Source organism: Cyanistes caeruleus, chromosome 21 (genome assembly GCF_971803275.1).
Source record: "Cyanistes caeruleus chromosome 21, bCyaCae1.hap1.1, whole genome shotgun sequence".
Taxonomy (NCBI): domain Eukaryota; kingdom Metazoa; phylum Chordata; class Aves; order Passeriformes; family Paridae; genus Cyanistes; species Cyanistes caeruleus.
The window spans coordinates 3673501-3697967 of record NC_141721.1 but is presented as its reverse complement, the minus strand read 5'-3'; the positions used below and the strand labels follow the sequence as shown (position 1 = coordinate 3697967).

Here is a 24467-nt window from a genome sequence, read left to right as displayed (position 1 = left end):
TGGGCAGCTGCACTGCTGAAATCTCTTTGCATTTTTGTCCTGTTCATGGTATGTGCCAGGGCAGAGCTCAGCAGCAGCATCTCTGCAGCCCAGTCCAGCATCCCTGCATCCCAGTCCTTCTCCAGCCCTGGGCAGAGGGCAGTGCTGGCATGGAATCCAAACCACACGCTGAGGGTGCTTTCCCCTTGTTTCACCATCAAATTTCTTCGTTAGATGCTGTTTTGTCCTGCCCCTGCCCTTCCAGGCACCCTGTGAAAGGAAAGGGATGTTTTCCAGCAAGACTGATGCTGTAATTAGTCAATTTGCTAATAAGCTGAGGTGTGAACGGCTTTCTGTGAGGCAGGAGGAGCAGCTGTCCCGAAAGCACAGCCCTCAGTGTCACCTCCCCAGCTGCCCAGCTCCTGATGGATGAGCTCTCCAGGAGCGGTGAAAAGGCTCTGGTGACTTTTGGGGAGGGAATGTTTTTGTGAATGGATCATGACACAACCATGGCCTGATTACCGAGCTGAGCAGCTCCCTCCACCCCCCCAAAAGCCATGTGTTAGCTGCGTCTGTCACTGCTTAGCTGTCACAGTACAGTCTGGGACAATGCTCCAGTTTTCCCAGGGGATTCTCAGCAGAAAAGAGCACACTAGAAAGACATACGACGTCAGAGCATGAGGCACAGTCTCCCAGGAGAGATGAAGGCAGAGGAGGGGGAATGACAGGCCATGGGGAGCTGCTGGGAGATGCTAGCACAGGCCTTTAGCAAGGGAACAGCAACTTCACAGCCCAAGGCTGCTCATTCCCTGTTATCCTGCTGCCTGGGGGTTGGACCACTCTGACTTGCACTACTGACTAACCAAAGTAATTAACAGGGAGGAGGAGAGGAAACCTTGTCCTGTACAGCCTGGACCCACCCTCCTCTTCCCTCTGCTCAGCAGAAGAGAGAACTCTCTGCTCCCTTCCTCCTCTCTCAGTGCACTCCAGCAGACAGAGACAGATCGAGCCTGGCCCCAGCTAACCAGAGATAGCAACGAGGTCTGCACACATGAGACATGACAGCATCCTCCCTCTGTTTTTCCTTTTTTTTTTTTTTTATGTAGCAAATCCAGCAAAGCCCCAAGCTCTTGCTCACATGCTGTTGTTTTTGCAAGTGATTTTATTTTAAAACCGGAACTCGAGTTCTCCATTTGTTTAACAAGTCCCCCCCCTCCCCTTTCTTTTTTTAAATAAAATTAATTTATTCTACACAACAGTAAACTCTTCCAGACTCTTCCCTATTTACAAATTAACATTTTTTGCTTGCAGATCATTGCTTCCCCCTCCTTTTCCTATCCTGTGACACAGAAAGTGAGAAACAGCCAATATCTGAAGGTCTGTAAGGCAGTGCTCCCATCCAGCCTTCTGGATCCCACCCTTGGGGCCTCAGGGAAGAACCAGTGACCATGTCTGTATCAGATCTGGAGATCTCCCCTCATCCACCATGTGTTAAACCCATCAACCCAGAGCACCCAGCCTCTCCCTGCTCCTCTGAGCTGTGTTTTAGCTGGGCTGAGGAAGGAGAAATATCCTCAACAGAGCAAACTGCTCCTGCTGCCCTTGGAAGGGCCGTGTGTTTGGGGAGAAGGTGGCATTTGCTCCAGGAATGGGATCCACAAGGCCTCATCTCACACATCCATGGGCCAAAAGGCAGCTCTCACATCACAGAAGACACCTTCCCTGTCCTCTTGAAGCAGGAGGCACACGTGAGTCAAGCACTGGGGACATGCCTTGCTAGCTCAGGAAAGAAGGCACCTAATAAATAAAAATTTGGCCCAACCCAATTCCACGCAAATTCAAGGCTTTTTGTTTTTTTGTTTTTTTTTTTTGAGGTTGTGGCTTGGCTTGTACCTCTTTTAACTAAGTGGTAACTTCTAGCTGGGTATGGTGGGGTCTGCTGTACCTGGAGACCTGTCCAGACACTCCAAAGGCACCTGGCTCAGGTGCTGTGAGCACTGTCACTCCTGTCACTGCCACACCAGGAGTCCTGGTGCTCGGTAAGACAAGCTGTGTCAGCCAAACCAAGGGGGACGTGCAAACACTTTGTCTGCAAGCAAAGCTGCCCTTCCCAGCCCCCACAGGCACAAATCCTGGCTTATAAAAACATCCTCAGGGCTTCCATGACCTCTTGGAAAAGAATCAACATAGTGTTTTTATCCCTGGGAGCCCAGCCAAGCAGGAATACCTGCTTTTACCTGCAAGGCAAAGCTGTCCCTCACCTCTGGACACAAGCCCTGGCCTCTGCCTGACCCCTCAAGACATCCCAAATAACCAAAAACTGATGTAAAGAGGTATTTTTCAAGGTTTGCCTTGAGCAGTGGAAAATATTGCCCAGCTGTGGCAGAGAGCAGGCAGAAGGCTGATGTCCTTGTGGAGAGCTTAAGTTTTGAAAAATCAAGGACGAGAGGAGGGAAGAAAGGGTTATCCAGGGATTCTCTGTTGGTACAGCAAAGAGAGAAAGGAAACAAAGGAACAGAAAAGGCAGGACAGCAGGAAAACCCTTCCTTGAATGCCATACATTAAGCTCTGGACAAAAACCTTCATCTGTCAGAGTCTAGGAAACACATGCCCCAGAGGGAGCCCAAAAGCCAGCCCAGATAAACCCTCAGGCCTCTGCAGCAGCACCCTCTCAGTGATCCACATGTTCAAGAAGAGTCTCTTCATGGAGATCTGACATTTCCATGCTCATCCCAAAATGCCAGAGTCCGTCAGCAGCTGGTTTGCAGGGCGATGGTGCCAGAAGGATGTTGGCCATGCTGAGCTCTCGCCCCAGAGGGGACATGCCAAGGTGCTTTGGAGGATGGAGCCTGTCACAGCTGTGGGTGCCATCCCACAATGATCACACCCAGGGGGAGATGCAGGGAGCCCAGCTCGGCCCTGGGAGAGTTCTTGGTCCAGAGGGAAGGAGAAGAGGCTGCAAGCTCTAAAATGGCACTGACTCTTTCAGCCTCCCATACCCCCAGCACTGCCCCAACCCTGGGGTTGGCGCCAGGTCCAGCTGGGACATTGCCCACTGCTGACACAGCTCCCCAAAGCAGCAGGGAGCGAGGAGGATGTCCCAGCTGGGTCGCTGGTGGTGGCAGGAGGAGGTGGCGAGGCTGGGTGCAGCGGTGAGGGGCACAGCTGCCCTGCTCCCCCCACCATCCAGCCCCCAGCACGGGGGGCTCAGTAGAAGGAGTACTGGTTTTCCACCGCCCGGGTCCGGCTCCGGGCGCTGTCAGCCTCATGGTAGTCCTCGGCACTGGCGGCTGGAGGCTCCGGCTGGCGCTCGGCGCTGTCGCTGCGGCTCCGGGGGCCCAGGGCACCCTCCAGGCGGTGGTAGGGTGCGGGGACAGGGACAGTGGGGGCCACAGCCACCCCCTCAGCAGGTGGTGGCACTGGCGGGCCCGTGGGTGCTGTGCTGCAGAAGTAGTGTGGAGGTGGCACGTCAACCCGGCAGCTTGGTGGCTGTGACACGAGGGGTGGCGGGGGAACGGTGTCTGCAAGGGAAACAGGAGCTTGACCCCTCCTGTGCTGTCTGTGGGCTCAGCCCCATCTCTCTCCCTCCCTGTACCTTCCCACACCCCCTCTCCATATCCTTGACCCTGTTCTCCAACCCTCCTTCCCGCTCTCTCCCAGCACAGCGGGACACTCCGAGCCTTGCAGACCTCTCTACTGCTCTCCTGCCCGAGCCAGGGGGTCACACCAACACAGCCCTGCCTTCAGCAGGTGACACCCAGCCTGGCACATCTCCAGAGCCACACACATCAGCAGGGCACTGCTTTAGGGAGGGAATCCCCTGGATCTGTCCCACACGAGATCCCAGCCCTGCCCAGCCCAGGCACCTACCGGGCTGCGGGCTCTGGGCCACCACGTAGCTGCGGAGGGTGATGTCGGCCGCGCCGCCCGACTCCAGCGGGATGGGGTGCGTGTGGAAGTGGCGCAGCATGTCAAAGATGGTCTGGAACCAGAGATGCTGCACGTGGCACTGCCCACTCTCGTTCAACGACAGGCGCAGGTGCTGCAAGTGCAGGGGGCAGGGAGTGAGCTGGGGGTCGTGAGGGTGAGACCCACCCTTGCAATCTGCAGGAGCCACCTCCATCAGCCTAGAGAGGCTTGCTCCTAACAGGATTGTTGTGTTCACCCTGCTGCAAGGTGTTTCCTGTAAAACCCCACTTGCTGCAGCCTCAGGAGAAGTTTGACCCCTCTTAGGGATGAACACCATAAAGAAACACACAGAAAACGGTGTCTGGTTACAAGCAGGGGCAGCCGAAGCTCTGATCCCGGGGTCACAGACAGCCTGGGGAAGTCTCTAGCCCGCCTGAACTGCTTCCTGCAAGGTGACAAAAACAGGCAATCTCTGCTAGAAAAGAGACCCAGCAAACAAGTGCTTGTGCTTGGTTTTTCATAGTGCATCTGTGTACTTCAGAACACAGAACAGACAAGGAGAGGGCAGGAGAAGGTGTGCCAGGCTACATGAGCCCCCATGGGGTATTTATCCATATGCTCACGTGACTGATCCAGTTGGGAAAGTGTAGAAGGGGCTGGTCAAAGGGGTCTTGGGGCACAAGGACAGGTGGCCCTGAGGGATGCCCTGCTGGGGTTTGGGGTCAGAGCTGCTGCATTTGGGGTCACCCACAGAGGAAGAAGGAACCTGAGGTGCTGGGCAGGGCTGGTACTAAAATTGACAGAGAAGCAGAGGACACCCACCTTGGCTTTGCCCTGGAAGTTGAAGGTCAGCACGTACTCCCCTGGCCGTGTCTCACTCTGCCGGATGACGAACAATCCGTGACTGCGGGCGCCCCCGAAGAGCACCAGCTGGGCTGCCTTGATCCGTGACAGAGTCCCATGGAACCAGGGGAAGTCAGACAGGTTGATCTCAGCTTCAGCCTCACTGTCCTCCCCTGCCCGCAGGGACAGCAGGTTTTTAGGGAGCACCCGAACATCACCCCCTCTCCTCCTGCCCCCTCCTCCTCTCCCTCTGGGCACCCTCCAGAGTGAGATGCTGGGGCTGCATCCTACATCCCAGTACCTGTGAGATGCCCACCAGTGGTGGGAGAGGATTCCAGCGTCTGCAGGAAGCTTTCCAGTGGGACGTGGGTGAGGAGCTCCCCCAGGGAGTCCCTGCCCCGGCCCTGGGGCACGGGGACAGCGGTGGCCATGGCAGCGTTGTGAGCACTGGGCAGGGCACATCTGTCTGGTGGCCTGGGTGCCTCTGGAAGGGAAATTGCAGAGGGATGAGTTTGTGGTTCAGCTTCACCCACCATCACTGGGCAAAGCTGGGGGTTTTCCTGCTCTGCAGGTGACTGTGTTGGATACTCCTGGATCTTAGAGACACCTGAGGCCTAGGTTATGGCTCTGAGGGACTCCCAGACTTTCTCAGATGTTCCTTACCATCATTCAGGAACTCGCAGCTGGATGAGGTTGTCCTGCCTGGCAGACAGGCTCCCTGTGCACAGGACACCAGCTCAATGTCATCCCCACTGTCCCTGGAGGAGAGCACAGACAGAGACACACACATGTGGCACCTCTACTCACTGCCATGGAATGGGGACTCAGCCAAACAAAATTCCAGTGGGATCCAATAACACATCCTTATTGCTCCTGAATTCCTCTCAAGGGGTTGTCATTGCACCAAGAGTACTGAAAGGCACAGCAGCCACCAAACATGACTTTTTGGGGGTGAGAAACCAGCATGGGAGAGATTAAACCCTTGAAAGCCCACACTGCTTTCATGCCGGTCAGTTCCAGCTGCAGGATTTTGCTGCAGCCTTGTGGGTTTGGAAGGAAAGCTGTTACCTTGATTCTCAGTGCTTTGCTCTGCACCCACACACCCTCCCAGCACCAACTTCCACCCGAGGGCGCTTTCACTTTCCCCCTCTGCAAAGGGAATTACCCACCCACAGGGATTACATCCCTAAAAGACATAAAACACTAAGTGAGGAGGCCTGGAGCAGGACAGCGAGTGGGAATAGAGCCAGGGAGCCACTCAGAGCATCCCTGTTGCTGGCCCTCCCCGTGCACTTCAGCACCCTTCTTGCACAAGCATCCAGCTTGCTCCACATCCTATTTTTATCCCAGCCACCAGCAAGAGTCCAGAGCTGCCCACAGCACTTGGCTGCTCTTGCTTCACACGGGCCACGTGGGCACAGGCAGCGGGGAAGCGGCTGCGTCGGTGGCAACAGCTCCCTGTGAGCTGCTGAGTTATTTAGTGGCCAGTAAATGAATCAGCCATTGGGAATCATTCAGCTGCAGCCAGTTAAAAACAAGAAGGGAGGAAGGAAACCAAAACCAACACTGCTCTGCAGAAAAGCCGTCGCTGGGCGCTCACGCAGCGGCTCCAGCACGCAGCCCTTGGCAAAAGCATCGGGAGCTGATTGAGAATTCGCTCTTGGCACCGAGCGTGTGTGTCGGTGTATTAAACAGCTCATTATTATTTGCTCTGGAGTTCATTATTATTTGCTTTGCAGTCACGTCCGGAGGCCAGAGCGGGACGGTGCTGGGTGCTAAGCAAACAGAAAGGGCTGGGAGGCTGCCAGGGGCAGAGAGAGGGGCTGGCGCGGGGATGCCGGCAGCTCCTGCGGTGGCTCGAGGGCAGCACGGCTGTGGAGCTCAACTCCAGCTGGAAAACCAGCACTGAAACATGGACTGAGGAAAAAAAGGCCTTTTCCCAGCCTCACATCAGCAGCCCAGCCCCAGCAGTGCTTCTTGAGTTGCAGAATCACAGAATGGTGTGGGTTGGAAGGGAATTTAAAGCTCATCTCATTCCACCCCCTTACCACGGGCAGGGACACCTTCCGTTATCCCAGGTTGTTCCAAACCCTGTCCTGGCATTGGATGCTTCCAGGGATGGGGCAACCACAGCTTTTCTGGGCAATCCATGCCAATGAATTACAGATTTCAGAAAACACCAAAAGGAGCAAAGATCTCGAGTGCACCAGTGCATCCTCTCTTGTGAGATGCAGCCTCCATGGTGACCAAATGCCTCTGCCTAGCAGAAGGGGGCAAAGGCAGCCTGGAGGGAGCAGGAGCCTCTCCAAGCCTCTGTTCCAGGTTTGCTTGATGTTTTCACTGCTACAAGTGTGGGCACCTGGTTTTTCCAAAACTCTGCCAAGAATGGCAGTGCCAGGGTTTCCCCTGAGGCTGGGCCTGTCTAAGCCAGCTGAAGGGCAGCAGCACCAGGCTGCTCAAACCTCCCCAACACAACTTGCTGCACGTGCTGATGAAACAGCAGATGAGAAGTTTTGGCTGAGTTATGACTCCAATGACAACACTGATGCCACTGTGAGAGAAATACAAATAAATCAGTTCAACCAGCAGAATCTTAAATATGTCATGGATGCTAAGCTGGAAAAAGACACGGTAAACAGCTCAAATATGGTATAAAAGCTTCAGAAGGTGGGTGTTAGGAAAGTCCTGCTTTGAGGCTCTGTTCCCAGGTCACCTGCCTCTGCCAGGCTGAGGGGATGTGGGGCAGAGAAGGGTGGACAGGTGGCCAATGCTCTGCACCCCTGGCAGAAGGCTAACTACCTCCAGAACCTCTGCTGGTGTGAGTTGGGCACTTCCTCTGACAACCCAAGCAGCAAAAACTGCATCTGGGTAACAGCCTGTGCTCAGGCACCACAGCTTGGCCCCACAGAGCCCCTTCCCCAGCACTCCTTACCCAGGGTCGATGCAGTCCTGGATATCGGCCACCCACGAGTGCTTCTGCAGGGAGTCGATGGTCTCCAGGATGTACTCGGCCCCATTCTCCACCTGCAGGCCATGTGGGATGGATGGAGTCAGCTGTGCTGGGGTGCTGGCCCCCACCCTGAGGCAAAACACACCCCACAATCCAGCCAGACCCCTGAACAGCACCTCAGCTGAGCAGGAGAGGATCAGTGTCCCACCCCATCCCAGCACAGGAGCTCCAAGGGCTGACCCACAGAGATGCATCCAAGATGAACCCCTGACCAAATCTGGAGCTCAAAGGAAAACCCCACCCCACTGTTATCAGAAAATACGAGTTTTTTTACAAGGTTTTTACAATCTCCATGGAAAAAACACACCTGGCTGGCAGCACTGGGGTACATGGCACCGTGCCCAAGCACAGACAGCATCCCTCACTCCTGGGGCACCTCTGTGTCCCCCCAAAACTAGCTCTGCATAGGTATATGCAGAGCCACACTGCTCTCTGCTCCAAAACCTTGCCAGACCTCAGGAGTTTTAAACATCTCCTCCATTTTCTTTTCTGCCTACTGGTCCATAAGGCTTCTGACTTCTGATTGCAACAGAATGGGAGAGAAACCCCCTTTCAAAGGAAAAATAAGAAAAAATAAAAATTAGGATGCAGAAGAGCCTCCAAACTGTCCAGCCCAAAGGAGCTGTGCCTTTCTGGGGCCAGGCAGAAGCTCCACATCAGTGGACTCAGATGCCATGGGATGGTGTGTGCCTCTGGCAGGTTTCCCTGCATCCCTCATGGAGCCTTAAACATCGTGTTCCCGAGGTGGCAGAGCAGCCCTGACTCCAGGAGGGTGTCGCATTGCCAGCTGAGACAACCTCCAAGCAAATTCAATTAATCACAAACAACTGAATCACCATCCTGAAAATAAGCAGGGAGGGCAGGGAGCAGAGCCCTGGCTGGGGCTGAGCAGTGGCCTGGACCCTGTCCTGAGCAGAGGTGAAGGGGAGTAGCAAAGATTCCCCCTCCCCAGTTTGTTTAACTTAAGGATCTTCTCTGGCTGTTTGAGGGCAAGGCATGAAGCTGATGTGGGAGATGGGGCTGCTCACTCATGCAGAGCATGACAGCAAGCAAAGCACGTGCAGGGTCTGGGTATTTTGCAAGCACCTGCTTGTGCAATGGAAAAAACTGCATGTGCTTGGTGTCTGATGAGCTCTGGGGACACGCTGACTGCTCATTTTTAGGCAGTCTGGCAGAAACTATTTCAGTGTGGCCTCTCTAAACGAGGCAGGGGCTTTTCCACCCATCGTAACCTGTGTGTTGTGTGTGAAGGTTGAGATTGGGCTCCACATCACATGGGAAGGGAAACCACAGCACCCAGCTTGCCCACCTCCCCCTCACCTCCTCTGCAAGTCCAGCCAGCAAAGGGGGAATGGGAGAGCAGAAAGATGCCCCAGTGAGAAGGACCTGGGCAGAAAATGAGGCATGAATAACAGTGGATGTGAGCACAGGGGAACAGCATCCTGTGCCAACAGCTGGGAGGGGAGAACAAAGCCTGGCTGGGGGGGCTCCATGCTGTGCTTGCTGCCTCAGCTCACTCAAAGGATCGACTGTGATCAATTCCCCTGTGGCAGGGTGAGAGCCAGGATAGGGCAGGAGCAGGAGGTACCTGGTAAAGCAGGTATTTTCCATCTGGCAGGGTTTGGAGCATTCCAGAAGGGCATTAAAGGAATGGCTGAAGGAGTCACCAAGCTGTTAGCAGTGGGAGTGGAGAGAACATGTCTGGCTTCAGAAGATGGGAAGGAGGCAAGTGCAGAATTTTCCTTCAGAAGTTTCCATCAGCAACCAGAGAAACCAACCCTCACAGGCACCCAGGAGGCATCCCAGAGCTGAAGGCTCCCAGAAGGGATCTGTCATCACTAAGCCCATCTGCTCATGCTCGTGACAGCCCCAGGGATAGGGAGAAGCAGCAGCACATCCTGGGTGTTGCTTTGGACACTGATGTGACATATTTGAGGTGGGGCTTGTAAGGGGGTCTAGAAAATGTGACAAGAAGTAGTTGATGAGCCATCTTCCAAGAGCAGAGATTGGTGGCTGATGTGTTATCAATGGCCAGTGGTCAAAGCTGAGGGATGTGCTCAGCAGCTCCTTCCCATCAAAGGCTCTCTGTGTGTGCTCCTCAGTGATGAGGACAAAAGAATGCGAGGCTACCTGATCAATTCATGGATGACATCACACTGCAAGTGTGTTGGAGGATTAGGCAAGAATTCAAATGAACTTGTCAAAGCTGAAGTGGAAGAAAAAGCTGAAACCAGCCTCCAGCTCAAGGACAGGGTGAGCCCTGGGCTCACAGCAATCGCCGTGGGTGTGCGGGCTGGGGAACCGTGACTGGGGAGCAGTTCTGCAAAAATCATCCCAGAGTTACACCAGCCCACAGGCTGCGTGTGAGTCAACACCATCATCGTCGTGCCATGAGGAAAGCAACTGCATCAGCTTGGGCTGGACAGAGAGGAAGAGGAAAGGAGAAGCAATCCTTCCCATCTGCTCTGGGCCTTGTACACTTTGGGGTGTTAAATCTCCAGAGCCTGCAAGGAAAGCAAGGAGGACCTTGGGCTGGTCAGTCTGGAAGACAGAAGACACTTGAGGTTGGCCTTTGAGACACAGCAAACAACAGCTGAAAGAGCCTCTGTGCCCATGGTGGACACTGACCACTGCTGAGGCTGAAGAGCAAGAAGCCCTTAGGGAAAGGAGAAGCTGTGTGACCTTGACAAGGAGCTGGATTTGATGGAAAGAAATTTCCCCTGGGAATGCGTGCTGGGGCCAGGTGGATTTGGAGCTTTCACAAAGCCAGGCTCAATTTCCCCCCCCTCTTTTCCTTTCATAGTTTTCAAGCAGGTTCATTCAGCTGGGAGGCCTGGCCTCTCTGCTCTGCTGTGCCACACGCTCTTGGGGAGAGGCATCAGGGAGAGCTGTTTGTTGAGAAGAGGTAGAGCACATGCTCAAAATCCAGAGGTCCATCTCCATCGTGGTGTCCAAGACCTTGCAAAATGCAGCCCTGATTTGCCATGACAGGCTGTTGTCTTCCAGCAGAGCAAAAGGCAGCACTGAGCTAATAAATACATAATATGGAAAATTCTGAAGGAAGAAACTTTTACTCTCTGCTCATGCCTGGCTGATCCCCAGGGTCTCACTGGCTGCACAGAGCTGTTCCCATGGAATCACTAAGGCTGGAAAAGACCTCCAAGATCATCAAGTCCAACCTTTGACCAGATGCCACCTCATCAACCAGACCACAGCACTAAGGACCATCACATTGTGACAATGAAACAGCCACCACACGTCACTGATGAGGGACAGCAGCAGCCACAAAACCACAAGCAGCTGCACCAAGGACCATTTTCCCTTGCAGGTTGTCTTGGGTCACTGATTTATCCCATCTCCTGGAAACACAGAGAAGCCAAACCGCACGGTGAAAGCCAAACAGCTTGATCCCAAAACACCCCTAGTGTCAGCTGGGGTCACAGGGATCCTGTGGGGAGCATTTATGCTGTTGGCAAGGATTCCTTTGGGGACTGAGCCTCCTGCAGTGCAGGGTGCAGGTGCAGAGGGGGTTCCTGTAGGGATCCACACCCTGCCCTCACCTTTAGGACGAAGGTGTTGTCTTTGTCAGGCATCTCCAGGGGCATGGTGGTGCGCACCTCGATGATGGCCGAAAGAGGGATGCTCACCTTGGGTTTGGAAGCCTGAGAAAACAAAAAAAAAAATAAGAAAGAAAATAAATTAAAAGAAATCAATGAATTAAAAAAAAAAAAAAAGTCACTCAATTGAATCAAACTGCCCCTGGGGACAATGCAGCAGAGCTCTCAGAGGCAAGATCAGCTCAGCCTGTGTGGTTATTACAGGGAAGGGATAAACAGCATTGATTTCCCTCCCGTGCCTGATAACTCTGAGCTCTGTGAATTAAACCAGGAGGAGGCCCAGTGGAAGACAGGGAGGTGCTTTTAACTGCCAAGCCACCCTCCTTGCTCCAGCACAGGCTGATGTGCCAGCTCTGCCAACACCACTTAATTTCTCTCCATTTTCAACCCTCTCCCGACGGAGAGAGCTGTGCTGTCTGATGGGGGATGCTGCCCATGCGGAAACACAGCCCCAGTTCTCCAGCACAGGAGCAGCATTTCAACCAAGCAGTTACAACACAGCAGCCTCAGCCATGCAGGGAATTTTAATTACATTAAAATAAAGAAAAATTAATTTCCCCCAGGGCCCCTGGCACCCGCCGGAGCCTCGGTGGGGAGGCAAGACCCGGTGCCTCCCACTCCAAGTGTTTGCTGAGCAACAAATTCCCCAGATATTTGTTTTAATTATAACAAATCCCCACAAAGGAGCTCGCAGAGCTACTCTCCAGGGCTGGTCCCCTCCAGGGCTCTGAGATTTGGAGCATTGCAGCTGCAGGAAGCAGAGATGAGATTTAGTCACCAAAACCTGTGCCTGGTGCCTTGGGTGCAGTGGGTGGGATGAGGCCAGCAAGGAGCTCCTGGCTGCAAGTTACCAATAACGGGCTCAGTTCCCATTTTTATTGGGAAATAAAAATAAATAAATCCAAGACAGAACAGAAACTGCTTTCTCCCTTGCAGGATGTTTCGTTTTTGCCAGTCCCAGAGCTCCAGTTCTGCCTGCAGACACGTCTCAGCCGTGCAAGGCTCTGCCCATCCCTGGGGAATTTTTCCATCTTGGTGTTTGCACAGGAGAAGGTCAGAAAGGAAGCGGCAGCTGCTTCGGAAGGAAAGGAAACAAGGTGATAATTCACCCCTGAGCCAGAGAAGGGTCTCAGAATCACAGAATGGTTTGGATTGGAAGGGACCTTAAAGATCATCTCATTCCAACCCCCTCCTCTCCAGGAGAGTTCTTCCCTTTAAAGGTTTAAAGACATGGCCATAGTTTTTTGTGGGGTCTATGGAAAAACAAAACTGTGGGCTGCTGAAGCAAAAAGCAGTTTTCTTCCAGCTGTGCCAGACTGGTGCCACTTTTACATTCGCCAGATGGAAGGCAAGATGGGATGAGAGGAGAAAACTGTAAACCAAAGTGCGGTGTGATTATAACAGAAGAGCAGACAACGTTCATAAAAGTTGCCATAAAATAATTTCAAAATTGATTTTTAGAGGCAAATCAAGATACACTAAAAAAGGAATCCCTCTACGAGCTCTCTCTTAAATGCTTTAAGAGCAGCAGTTGTTCCATTTTAACCCAAGTTTATTTTCTCTTCGGTGCAGCTAATATGCCAGGCTTCATCAGATGCTCCATCCACAGAATTATGGAATGGGTTGGGTTGGAAGGAATCCTGTTCCACCCCCTGCCACGGGCAGGACACCTTCCACTGTCCCAGGCTGCTCCAAGCCCCATCCAACCTGGCCTTGGACACTTCCAGGAATCCAGGTGCAGCCAGAGCTTCTCTGGGCAGCCTGTGCCAGGGCCTCCTCACCCTCACAGGGCAGAATTTCTTCCCAATGTCCCACTATCCCTATTTAAAGCCATTCCACCTTGTCCCATGATTCCATGCCTTTGTTAGATATCCCTCTCCAGCTCTTCCATAGGCTGCCTCGTGGACACCTGGGACATGAGGTTGTTTCCTTCCAGCCAGGCCCCATTCCTGGGCTGGGGAAGCCCCCAGTCCAGCCCAGCCCAGAGTAATGCCCACCATCCCTACCCATGCTGAGCTCCAGAGAGATGCACTTGAGTCTGATCTCATGTTTTATATTTTCTCAAAAGGTGAGAGGCACAGACCAACACCAACAGTGCAAGGTTCATCCTGGCCTGCAGGTTGGATGGGTTTCAAGCATATTTTTCCATCCATTCTCACCTCAGCCACACAGCACCAGATCTCCCTCTGCACCAGAACTGGATTTCAGCCCAGCTCAGTTTGGAAACAAAAAAAGCCCCAAGCAAAGCCCAACTGCTGCTTGAATTTCTCATAAAAACAACGGTGGACAAAAGCCAGGCCTTACCTTTGGAGGGACATAAAACTCCAGCAGGAACCTCTCTCCTTCCACCTTCACCGCTTTCCGGAGCAGGAGGCGGCACTTCTGCCACTGCGAGCTGCCCACACAGTTCGTGTCATCGGCCACCATGTAGCGCAGCGTCCCCTCCCTCTGGATGTCCACCAGCTCCACCTTGGACGAGGGCACCTTGGACAGGCGCAGCTTGTGTGTCCATTTCTCCCGAGGGTCCCCAGGCTCCTTGCCCCCAGCCGGCCACGGCTCCCTCTCGGCTCTGCGGCCGCCCAGAGCAGCCTCGGCGCCCGGCTCCGGAGAGGATTTGCGGTGCCACATCTCCTTCATCCCATCCACCACGCACAGGCTCATGTTCCTCAGCGAGAAGCCCTTCTTGAACTTGGGCTTGGTGGCAGCGTGGATGGAGACGTCCTCCGAGCTGCGGGACTGCCCGTAGGAGGAGACCTTGTGAGCCTGCACCTGCTGGGCTGGGGTCAGGTAGCGGCTGGCGCCCAGCGGGGCGTCCATGCTGTCCAGAGACTCCGTGGACGTCTCCTCCTTCCTCGGGGTGACCTCCCGCCCGTAGGGGACGTGGCAGTTCTGCAGCCCCACGAAGGGCACGATGTTGTACTTGGTGGGCGAGTCAGACACGAACACCCGGCTGACCTCCAGGCTGAAGATGTCCAAGAAGTTGGCGGTGAAATGGTGGGAGAAGGAGGTCTCTGCCCCGGGGGTGTCGTAGTGGGGGTTCTCCTTCAGGAACTGGCAGAACTTCTGGGCGAAGTCCACGGCGGCTGCCTGGGCGTGCAGCTTGCAGAACTCCCTCCAGTCGGGGAGCGGGGAGGAGGGCTCCTGGCACAGGGCATCGCCGTTCATGGCTGCCCCATTCCACCTGCCGGCGGGCTGCGGGACAAGAACATGGCCTGAGAGTGGCACGGACAACCCATCCTGTCCCCCAAAAACGGGGACATGGACAACTCACTCTGCATCCCCAAACGGGGGTATGGACATGGACAACAACCCTGACCTCCAAAATGGGGGCCACCCCTTGCCCTGATGCCAGAGCTGATCTGCAGTTCCAGTGCGAAGGAAAATGCTGTGGGAAGGTGTCTGTGTGTCGCTCTCTCTCCACCTCATCCACTAGGAAAATATCTTGGCCCTGGCAGCAGCCATAAATTGTACTTATTTTACGATTATGACCATGCAAAAGCATTATTGATTTCTCATGAAACCACTAAGGAGTCCCTGAGCACAGGAGCCCAGGGGGATTTGCCTGCAGGATTCCTCTCACTCTGTGTCTGCCTGGGCATGGCACAGCTCTTCATAGAGGGAGGGAGAACTGGGAAGTATCCACCCAGGGCAGCACCCTCCTCTCTGTACTCAGCAGTTGGTCCTTCTCTTTCTCCAGTCTCTTTTCCTTGGCCCTCATCCTTTGCCACATCAATTTTGGGATTTTGCCCTCCCTGCTGAGCATCAGCTACCAGATAACCCAGGACAGGTCCTCAGCAGAAGCCAATGAGTAGGTTGGGTACAGGGGGAAAAGGAACAGAAGCCAGACCCAGGGGCACACCAGAAATTGATGGGAGCTGCACACCAGCCCTGTGAGCCCTTGGGAGAAGCACCACTTTTCTCAGCCTCCACACTGGTCTTTCTCCCAGTGACTGTGGGACTGGCAGGGCACGTGCACAGTCCGGCTTGGTGCTCATACTGCACTTTCCAAACCTCTGCCTGGCTCTGGGCAGCATGAACAGCCTCCTCAGGAGGCCCCAGCAGTGACTGCATCTCAAAAATCACCTCCCAGTGCCAAAACTGCTCATGGCTGCTGTTGCTGGTGGGCCTTGGCTGGAGCACTGCTGAGCCCATGACCCCAAACACCTGCTCCCTGTGTCCAGACACCTCTCCTTCCTCCACTCCAAGGGCAGCACTTTGGCAAATCCACCTGAGCTGGCTCAAACACCGAGCCCAAGGGTGCCTGTGGCTGCCTTGCTCCAGGCAGGGATTGTGCCTGTGGGATCCAGTTCTGGAAGGGCAGGACAGTTCCCCCGGGTTTTGCTGTTCTCCATTCACAGAGCAGCTCTTTCCCTGGATTTTGCTGCTCTCCATTCACAGAGCAGCTCTTTTGCTGGCGAGGGATTACTCCTGCTAATAAATCACGCGCCGTATCCCGCCGGCAGCTCACACGGCCGGTAATTAATTACTGCTCGGATGAACGACACAAGCCACGGGATTGGGGCGGGCACTGGGGACTGGCATAAACTGCTCCTTATCCTCCAGACCCCAACCATGTCAGTGCCCAGACCCCAGGAGGAACGAGCCCTGAAGGCTGTGATTCAGAGCAGCTCCAGCCAGGAGCTGGTTGCCAAATCCCCAGCACATCCCCATGGAGATGAGTTCTCTGGGAGCATCTCCATCCCAGGAAGTGGCTCTCAAGCTCCCCAAACAGGGAGAAACCCACACAGGAAACAAAACCTCAACAGAAATACCATACATGTGGCATTTTCCCACCTTTAAGGCAGGGATGCTGCTCAGTGCCCTGGCTGTGCCAAGGAGGCACTGAGGACAGGTTACACATGGACCTGCACTGGCTCCTCACATCCCACAACAGCAGCAGAGCTCCATCCCCTGCAGAAATCTCTGGCAAAGCACTCCCCAGCATCACAGGGCTTTCCCAGAGACTTGAGCAGCGAGCCATGCCAGCTGGGAAAAAACCCATCCCTGCAGTTTAGGAGCAGTGTCTGAATTTCCCCAAGAGACATCAGCAAAGCAGTAGAAAATGCAAAGCTGTTTGTTACCCGCCCAGCAAATGAAATTCCTAATTATCCATCCATCACCAAGCAGAGGGTTTAAAGACTCTGCCCTTTGAATTGAAAATTCACAACCCAATTCTCTGCCATGGCCTGGGAGCTACCCTGGCACCAAGCCACGGGCCAGGAGTATTTGGGCTTGGGGAGAAAAGGGAGATGGAAAAGGAGTCTCCTGCTGCCAATCCAAGCAGTCACAGCAAGAGCAAGGGAGGGAAAGGGTGCAAAGGGAAAAGAGCAGGAAGGGGCTTGTGGGGGGAAGAGAAAGCCTCTCAGAGATGGGTTTATTTGCATCAGCCCTGGGTGTTGAGCCCAGGGGTTTTACTGGTTTCCCTCCCTTGAATTTGGGGGAAAACACAGCTCCACATCCCTCTCTCCAGGAGGAACTGGTGCTCAGGGCCTGCCTGCTTGAATGCAAGGGATGGCAAGCTAACAGACTCTGAGAGGTTAAGGGGGGAAAAAAAAAGAGAAGAAGAAGGAAAAAAAAGGCACTTCAAAAAAGATAAAGCCCCAAACAAAAAGCCTCAAGGAGATCCAGGCACGGCAGCCAGGCTGAGGCTCCGAGACACTCACGCAGAGGCATCACAGCATCTTCCTTTCATCTGCATGGGGATGACAGACTTTAAAAGGCCAATGTATAAAAATGAAGCCTAGAGGAGAGACAGCTGGCAGGTCTGAGGAGGCGGCGGCGGGGATTATGAACCCTGTGCCGCATATCCAAGCCACCCTGCCCAGAGCACAGCCAGGAGCCCCCGGCCAGGATCCAGCAGCACAGCCTGGGAGTCAGTGGGGCGGTTTAAAGGCAGCCCCTGGGACTGCAGAGCCATCCCCGCCCCTGATTCACCTGATTTCTGCAGGAAGCAGGCTCCCAATTATCTGTGTAGATTTACCTTTAATCTGGCTGCCTGCACTCCCCTCCATACCAACAGCTCTGCCCCACTTCTTGAAATAACTTATCATGCCACAGACAGCATCCCCGGGCAGAGCGGTGGAAGCGGAGACGAAAATAAGCTCACGATGAAAATAAGCAGCAAATCTGCAATTGCTTTTTGGAAAGGGCCATCCCCTGCCAGCCCAGCTTCCTGAGGGTTGCAGCATGCTCCAGGCACCTTTCTAAGGAGCCAGATCCCTTTGGAAGTGCCATCAGCCCACTCCAGAACTGGCTCAGGGGCCACAATCTTGAGTCCCTGGCCTGGGTGACACAAGAGGACAGGAAAATAAATATATAAAGTGGGGTGGTTGTCATGAAGAAGCCATGGGGTGGCAACCACAGCATCAGGCTGGTGACAGGCTCCCAACCCCCCTGCACGAGTCCCCAAACTTGTCCCAGAGCAGAGCCGTGCCTGCTGCCTCTGTCATTTGGGAAACTGAGTCAAGATTTAAGAAGAGAAGATAAAAATAAAGAACTTCTGGGGTTTGCCAAGTGGAAACCCAGGCTGGGATGGCAGGTGAGAACCAGCTGCTGGCAGTGATTTGGGACACCTCTCCCACCAAGGTGTGGACACACAGAGAATAATCTGAAAGTCAAAGCAAAGCTACTGACCTCAAGAAGAAATGAAATTTAAACTGTCAGCAGAAGCGCAGGAGACCATAAAAAAACAACTCGCCCGGTGAAGCAGGAGTCAGGGAGCAACAACAAAGCCACTGGGATTTGCTGAACCAGAGGCGTGGGGAGGAACCAGCATCTAATGAGGTGTTAATAACCCGAATGCGCAACGCCGGTCATGGGATGGCCAGCACAGCCTGCCCAGCGCAGCCTGCCCAGCGCTGCCTCTGATGGCTTTATTTAAGGAAACAACCCTAATAAAGAGATGTTTCCCTTCCGCCCAGCGCAGCCAGGCTGGGACAAAGTGATCCGAAACTCAGTGGGGAAAAGCACTTTCTGGTGGAGGTTGTGAGCGGCAAGTTGAGTCCCTCCATCCCTGCATCCCTCCACCTGTGTGGGAAAACTGCCAGAGAGCAACGGGAAAGGCAAATGCAGAGCAGGAGGGCGTGCAGCAAAACCCTGGCTCCTGGGGAAGGAGATCCCAGCCCAGCCCCGGCTGTCCCAGTCCTGCAAGGCTGCTCGGTTTCCAGCAAGATCGATGCCACTCAAAACCCCAGCTGGCCATCGCGATCCCATGGGAATGACACGAGGAAACCCAGGCACCTGCTCCCCCAGAAAAGCGCCTGACCTCAGCGTGCCGTGCCAGAGGAGATCCCCGAGTCACGAGCAGGTCGCAGAGCAAGGCGATACCCCCGGCCCCCCCGAGCTGATGCTCCTGGCACACGGCGAGCTCCCGAGGGAGCCGAAGAGCAGCGAAAGGGGCTGGCTGCAGGGAGAGAAGCAGGGACATCATCCCCGCTCCTACTGAGCGAGCACTACGGGATGAGGGATGCGTGGGAGCTGATCTCCCCCTCATTCCACAGCTGGCACCTGAAGCGTGTCACCAAGTGACCTCCCTTTGTCGCCTCGAGGACCCTTCCCAGCCCTGGAGCTGTGACTGCAGGCAGAAGCCGAGCTGAGGAAGAGAAAACCAACAAAACAAAAGCAGAAGTCACCTGCCTTGTGCCTTTCACACCCCCCCGGACCCCCGGCCACAGCCCTGGGCTGGGAGAAGCTGATTGCCTCCCATGCTCCTCAGTACTCCGTGTACTATTTATACTATTGTGCTCTTAAATCAGACTGCTTCTCTGAACCAGATAGAAATGGAAACATTCTTTGTTCCTCTCATTTACTGGCCATCACACTAAAATATTAATTGAACAGCATTTTGGCCTCAAATTTTATAGTCAAACCACCTGCCTCCAACCAATCCCTCAGCAGGAGCTTGCTTTATCCCTGCCCAGATGCACCTCAGGGTCCACCTGCAGCTTAGAAAATATTTTTCTGGAGTGAAAAGACTCCTTGTGCTTTTTTCTGCTGCCCTGTGAGGGGTCCCACTGGCCAGCCCAGCTCTTAAAACAGATGACCCAAAGCACTCAGCAGTGCTGGGTGGCCAGGACAAGGTTTTGGGGTGCAGGTGCTGGTGGGACACATCTTCAGATGAGAAAATGGGCAAGAAATGAACCTTTCCTCCTCTTGCACATAAGGGTGTCCCCACAGCTCTGTGTGATATCCTGATTTCAGCCCCACAGGAAACAATGCTCCTCAAAGATGAACCCATGAAAGCTCCCCAGCAAAACCTGAGATTTTCTCAATTTCCCACTGTTCTGACCATACCACAGGGTTGTTCCTCTCCCTCCCCTCCAAAATCCTCCACAGAGGATGTTGTACCTCCCGTGCTGACAGCTGCTGGAAAATAAAGACAAGTTCACAGATAAGATCCACTGGATCTTAGATAATCTTTTCCCTGAGTAATTCCATCCAGCTTGCAGGGAGCCACTCTGCCAGCCCATGCACGGGGCCAGAGCATCACCCAAGCCACTCAACCCTGGTTGGGGTAGCTGCTGGTTTTTTGGGGCCTGGGGGACACCTCAGCCATGGGGAACAGGGTCCCCAGGCTGCAGTGACAATGATCAGCAAAGCTTTGGTGCATCTGGGCATCGTGAATGCAGCTTGGGGCTTGGAGGCTATGTCTGGGAATAAAGCAGAGACACCCCCTAAATGCCCCAAAGGAAAAACTATTGGAAAAAAATAAATGAGTGTTAAAAACCCAGAGCTTTAGGTGAAGGAGGTCAAAGGCTGTTGTCTATTCCCCCTCACTTGGATGCCACCTCACGTGCCTGTCTCCAGCCAGAGAGCTTCCCACAGAGAACTACCCAGTCCAAAGTCTATTTTTAACCACCACAATAGCAGAGCCTCCCCCGAGGAGCAGCACAAGCCCTGTCCCCAACCAAGCAATCTCACATTTCCCTCGCTAAGCCTCGACTTCCTTCCGCCCCTCAGCCCACAACAAAAACCTTCTCCTCCTCCTCCTCCTCTCGCCTTCCCATCCTTGGGAAAACTATTTGCACATCCATCCCTCCAGGCTGGTGTGCTGTGGGTGCAGTGTCCTGCACACCTGTTACACATTAACCACTGACCTGGTACCTGTGGGCAGACCCTTCCTGGACTCAGAGATGCCAAACAACAGGAGATTCATCTGCTCTGCCCCCTCCCCTGGATGCACCCAAAATTCTGGGGATTCAAAGAAAAAGCCCTGCAACATCAACACAACTGCACTTCCCAAAGCAAGTGCAAACTCTTTAAAAAGAGATTATTCTTGCCCTGGGGATTGCTGTGCCATGGAGGAGCTCTTTGGGTGTTTTTTGGGGAGAGAGCTGAGTGGATGCTCAACAAAGCCAACCCTGATGGATCCAGCACAGTCATCACTGGGGATCCCCCATCATTAGCTCAGAGAAACCCCTGCGATTGTTTTTCAATTACAGCACATAATAAACATGAGATAAAGTTACACAGTTCTGTAGGAAATTTTCTTATTATGTTTTTTTTTACGTTGCAGATCTAATTCCCCACACGCATCACTGTCTCATACCCGCCTGCAAACAGCCTTAAACTGCTGCCTAATGGTATCTGAGCTGGGGAAATTCAATTCTACCCAGCGCCTCACCCAGGACTGCTACAATCACTGCTAATTGCTTAAGTGGTGTATTAAGCAAAATAAAAATTCCAGTGGGCTTTGAACCACCACCCCCCCCCCCAACCAGATGATGCCAAAACACCCTGTTACAGCTGCCAACCCTGGCTGGAGATCCAACCTCAAATATCCTTTTTCTCTTCACTGTGCAGGGATGCTCCTGGGCAGGCAGAGCTTTCATACCCAGCATGGCCATGACTGCCCCAGAGGGATTCACAGGCTGTGTCCAACTTTGCCATCCCTCTTGCCAGGGTTCTGGGGTGCCACTGCAGCCCCTCTCCTGGTCCAAATGCTGCCAGGACCCAGTGGAGGAGGGCACAGACATCTCCCCACTGGGACCATGGGGTGGATGCACGCTGGGTCCCTCTCCTGTCCCCCCCACCTGTGGGTGTGGATGGATGTGGGGCTCCAGTCAAGTCTCATCCCAAACCCAGACCCTGCATGAGAGCAAACAGATTCTCCAAGCCCTTCTGCTTCTCCCTTTAGCAAAAATCAGGTGTGGGATGCAGTTTTCCCTTTCAGTTCTCTCCTCCTCTCCACTGTGATGGAGCCAGGTGGGATGGGATTGAATTTCTGGGAGCACACCTGGGGACAGGGCCCCCAGGTTCCTTCTGCCTGCACAAGGAAGGGATCTCCTAGCCAGAGACAAGCTTCCAACCTTTATCCCACCACCTCACTGGCATCCATGGGCAGGGAAAGCAGCTGAGGTCAAGTGAGGGCACCCACAGGCAGGAGGGGAATGATGCAGGAACCCCAGGGCTGGAAGCACAGCCCTGGGGCATCCCAGCCAGCCTGAGTCAGCAGGGCCAGCAGATGTGCAACCATCATCTCGTTTCTCTGCTTCTGGTGGGAAGAAGAGGAGGAGGAAGAGGAAAGGCATTAGCCAGCAACATCCTCATCTTGAGGAGGCGGGTGTTCTACCTCCAAGGAGGAAGGACAAGGGGAGGCTGGACAAGACCATGCTGCCATGAGGGTGCTCACAGTCCACGAGAAGAGGGGACAGACCTGATGGCCCAGAGGATCAGCCAGAAGAGGCAGTCAAGCAGCCACTGCAGCCCTGAACCAACTGAGGAACTCACATGGGAGGAAGGAGGTGATTTTAACCCCAAAGCCCTGACCAGACAGGGACTGACTCGCCCTCCTTGATGACACAGGGGTCTGGTCACTGAGCTGGGTGAGACACCACACAGGGCAGGCAAACCTGTGCACTCCCCAAGCTGGAGCAGAGGGGATTATGCAGCTTCTTTAGGAAACAGTTGTAGCCCTGGGCTCCTCTGATGTGTTACAGTGATGGTGAGACACTGGGAAATAGCACTGAAGGACACAGAGGGAAGGTCCAAGGGCACTTGCCATCCCATCTGAGCAGATCTCCTGGCAGCACACACCCACCTGTCTGTACAAATGTGCCCTCCCCCCAGGGAAGAGGGGCTGAGCATTTCAGGAGAGCCTGTGTGGTTTAGGAGGATGATTTCTATATAGAAAGGCACCCCCCAGATGTACACGATTCCTCTCCACTCTCCCAACAAACCAAACCAAAAATCCTCATGGAGGGGAGCTCTGAGTAATCACTGAATCGTTTAGTTTGGAAAAGATATCCAAGATCACCCATTCCAACCATCCCCCAGCACTGCCCAGGCCACCACTAACCCATGTCCCCAAGTGCCACATCCACACATGTGTTAAATCCTCCAGGGATGGTGACTCCACCACTGCCCTAGGAAGCCTGACAACCCTTTCAGCAAAGAGATTTTTCCTAATATCCAACTAAACCTCCCCTGCCATAACTTGATGCCATTTCCTCTTGTCTAATCAACTGTACCTGGCTACAACTTCCTTCCAGGCAGTTGTAGAAAGCGAGAAGGTTCCCCCTGAGCCTCCTTTCCTCCAGGCTGAGCACCCCCAGCTCCTCCTCATCCTCTCAAAGACCCAGGAGCGGGGCCCACGGGGGATTTTGGGCAGGGTGCTGGGGGGGACAGAGAGATTTTTACCTCCTTTCCCGTTCCAGTTCACAAGATCCCCGAAGCACCGGCAGCGTGGCTCTTGCAGGTCAAACGCATAACTTCAACCGATCAATTTCCACACTGGAAGGAAGTACCACATCGACTTGGAGGGAGGGACCTGGAAGGCAAAGGTTTAGGCTGTCAAGCCCTGGAGCCAGAGCAATATCCCCAGGCACATCTCACCTCCCCCAAGCCACAGTCCTGCTGGGCTCCGGCCTGACTTCACCAAAGCCACAAACAAGCAGAAGGGCCGGGCAGAAAGTCCCCCCGAGCCTCCCGAGGCCCTTCCCGCGGTGCTGGGGAAGCTCGGGAGCCGCCGCTGCCCCACGGCTGTCCCCGGGGCCCCGCAGGCACCGAGCCCTGGGGGGCCTCCGCCATCCCTCCGCAGCACCCCTCGTGCAAAGCCGGCCACACAATACTGACTGGAAGGAAACAAGGGAGCATCCATGCGGGGGCTGCGTGCTGCCTGTGCCCCCCAGCCACCGGGGGAACCAACCCACGGCTGCGGCCCCGGGTAAAACCCCCTCCCCCGGGCAGTCCCTCACGGCCGGAGCCCGGTCCCCGGAGCAGCCCCCGGGCCCGGGGGAGCCCTCAGGGCCGGGGGAGCCCGAGCCATCGCTGCAGCCCCGCTCCCCAGGGACAGCAGCCCCCGCCGCCCGGGCCCAGCCCGGTCTGCCCCATCACGGCCCCCGCGGGGCCCGGGGCCGCCCCGAGAGGCGGCGATGCTCACCGAGAACCGGAGAGGGGGGGGTGACCCAGCCGGGGGGGCGGCGGCGGCGGCCCCGGCCCCGCCGTGCGAGGGGAGGGGGCGGCTGGGGAACCCTCCCGAATGCACCGCGCCGCAGCGGCGGGGGGCGGGACCCTCCCCCGGGCGGGGGATCCGCTGCTGAACGCGGGGGGGGAGATAACCGGGAATGAAAGGCCCTCCCCGCCCGTCGGTACCGGTACCGGAGGATGCGCTCACCCGGCCCCGCTGTCTGCTGGCGGCTCGGCTCGGCTCGGCTCGGCTCGGCTCGGCTCGGCTCGGCTGGACTCGGCTCGGCTCGGCTCGGCCCCGCCGCCCCCCGCCCCGCCGGCAGCGCCGCCCCCGCCCCGCCCCCGCCGCCTTAAAGGGCCCCGCCCGGCCCCGCCGCCCCCGGCCCGGCGCTCCGGGATGGGGACCCCGGCCACACCGAGCCCACCACGGGCTGCCGGGTCTGCGGGAGCGCCCCCAGTCACAGCGGGCACCCCGAATCCTCCTGCGGCTCCCCAGATCCTCAGGAAGAGCCCTCCATCCTCGGACGGGCTGCCCAACCCTCACGGGGGCACCGCAGATCCTTGGGCAGCACCCGAAATTTTCAAGTCTTCAGGCCCCACAGGGGCATCAAGATCCACAAATGCTGGCGGGGCACCGCTGTGCTTGGAAGAGGGGCTGCAGCCATTCCTCACGCCATCCATCACCCACCATTTGTCCCAGGGGA

General features: G+C 55.1%; 1 protein-coding gene across 4 annotated transcripts; it reads right to left on the bottom strand.

Moving 5' to 3' along the window:
- Positions 1-1123: 1123 nt before the first annotated feature.
- On the bottom strand, positions 1124-24094 carry SH2B2 (SH2B adaptor protein 2). Of its 4 annotated transcripts, none has more exons than XM_086859588.1 (10): positions 23972-24094; positions 22996-23125; positions 13663-14550; positions 11302-11403; positions 7664-7755; positions 5395-5489; positions 5033-5215; positions 4711-4904; positions 3850-4021; positions 1124-3500 (listed from the first exon to the last, which is right to left on the bottom strand). In XM_086859588.1, the coding sequence occupies exons 3-10, from the start codon at positions 14521-14523 to the stop codon at positions 3187-3189; spliced, it is 2013 nt and encodes a 670-aa protein (XP_086715714.1). In that variant the 5' UTR covers positions 14524-14550; positions 22996-23125; positions 23972-24094; the 3' UTR covers positions 1124-3186. The 4 variants fall into 4 exon arrangements, with proteins under 4 accessions (XP_086715714.1, XP_086715715.1, XP_086715717.1 ...); XM_086859589.1 differs by having other exon boundaries at positions 23956-24073; XM_086859591.1 differs by having other exon boundaries at positions 23950-24063.
- Positions 24095-24467: the final 373 nt, after the last annotated feature.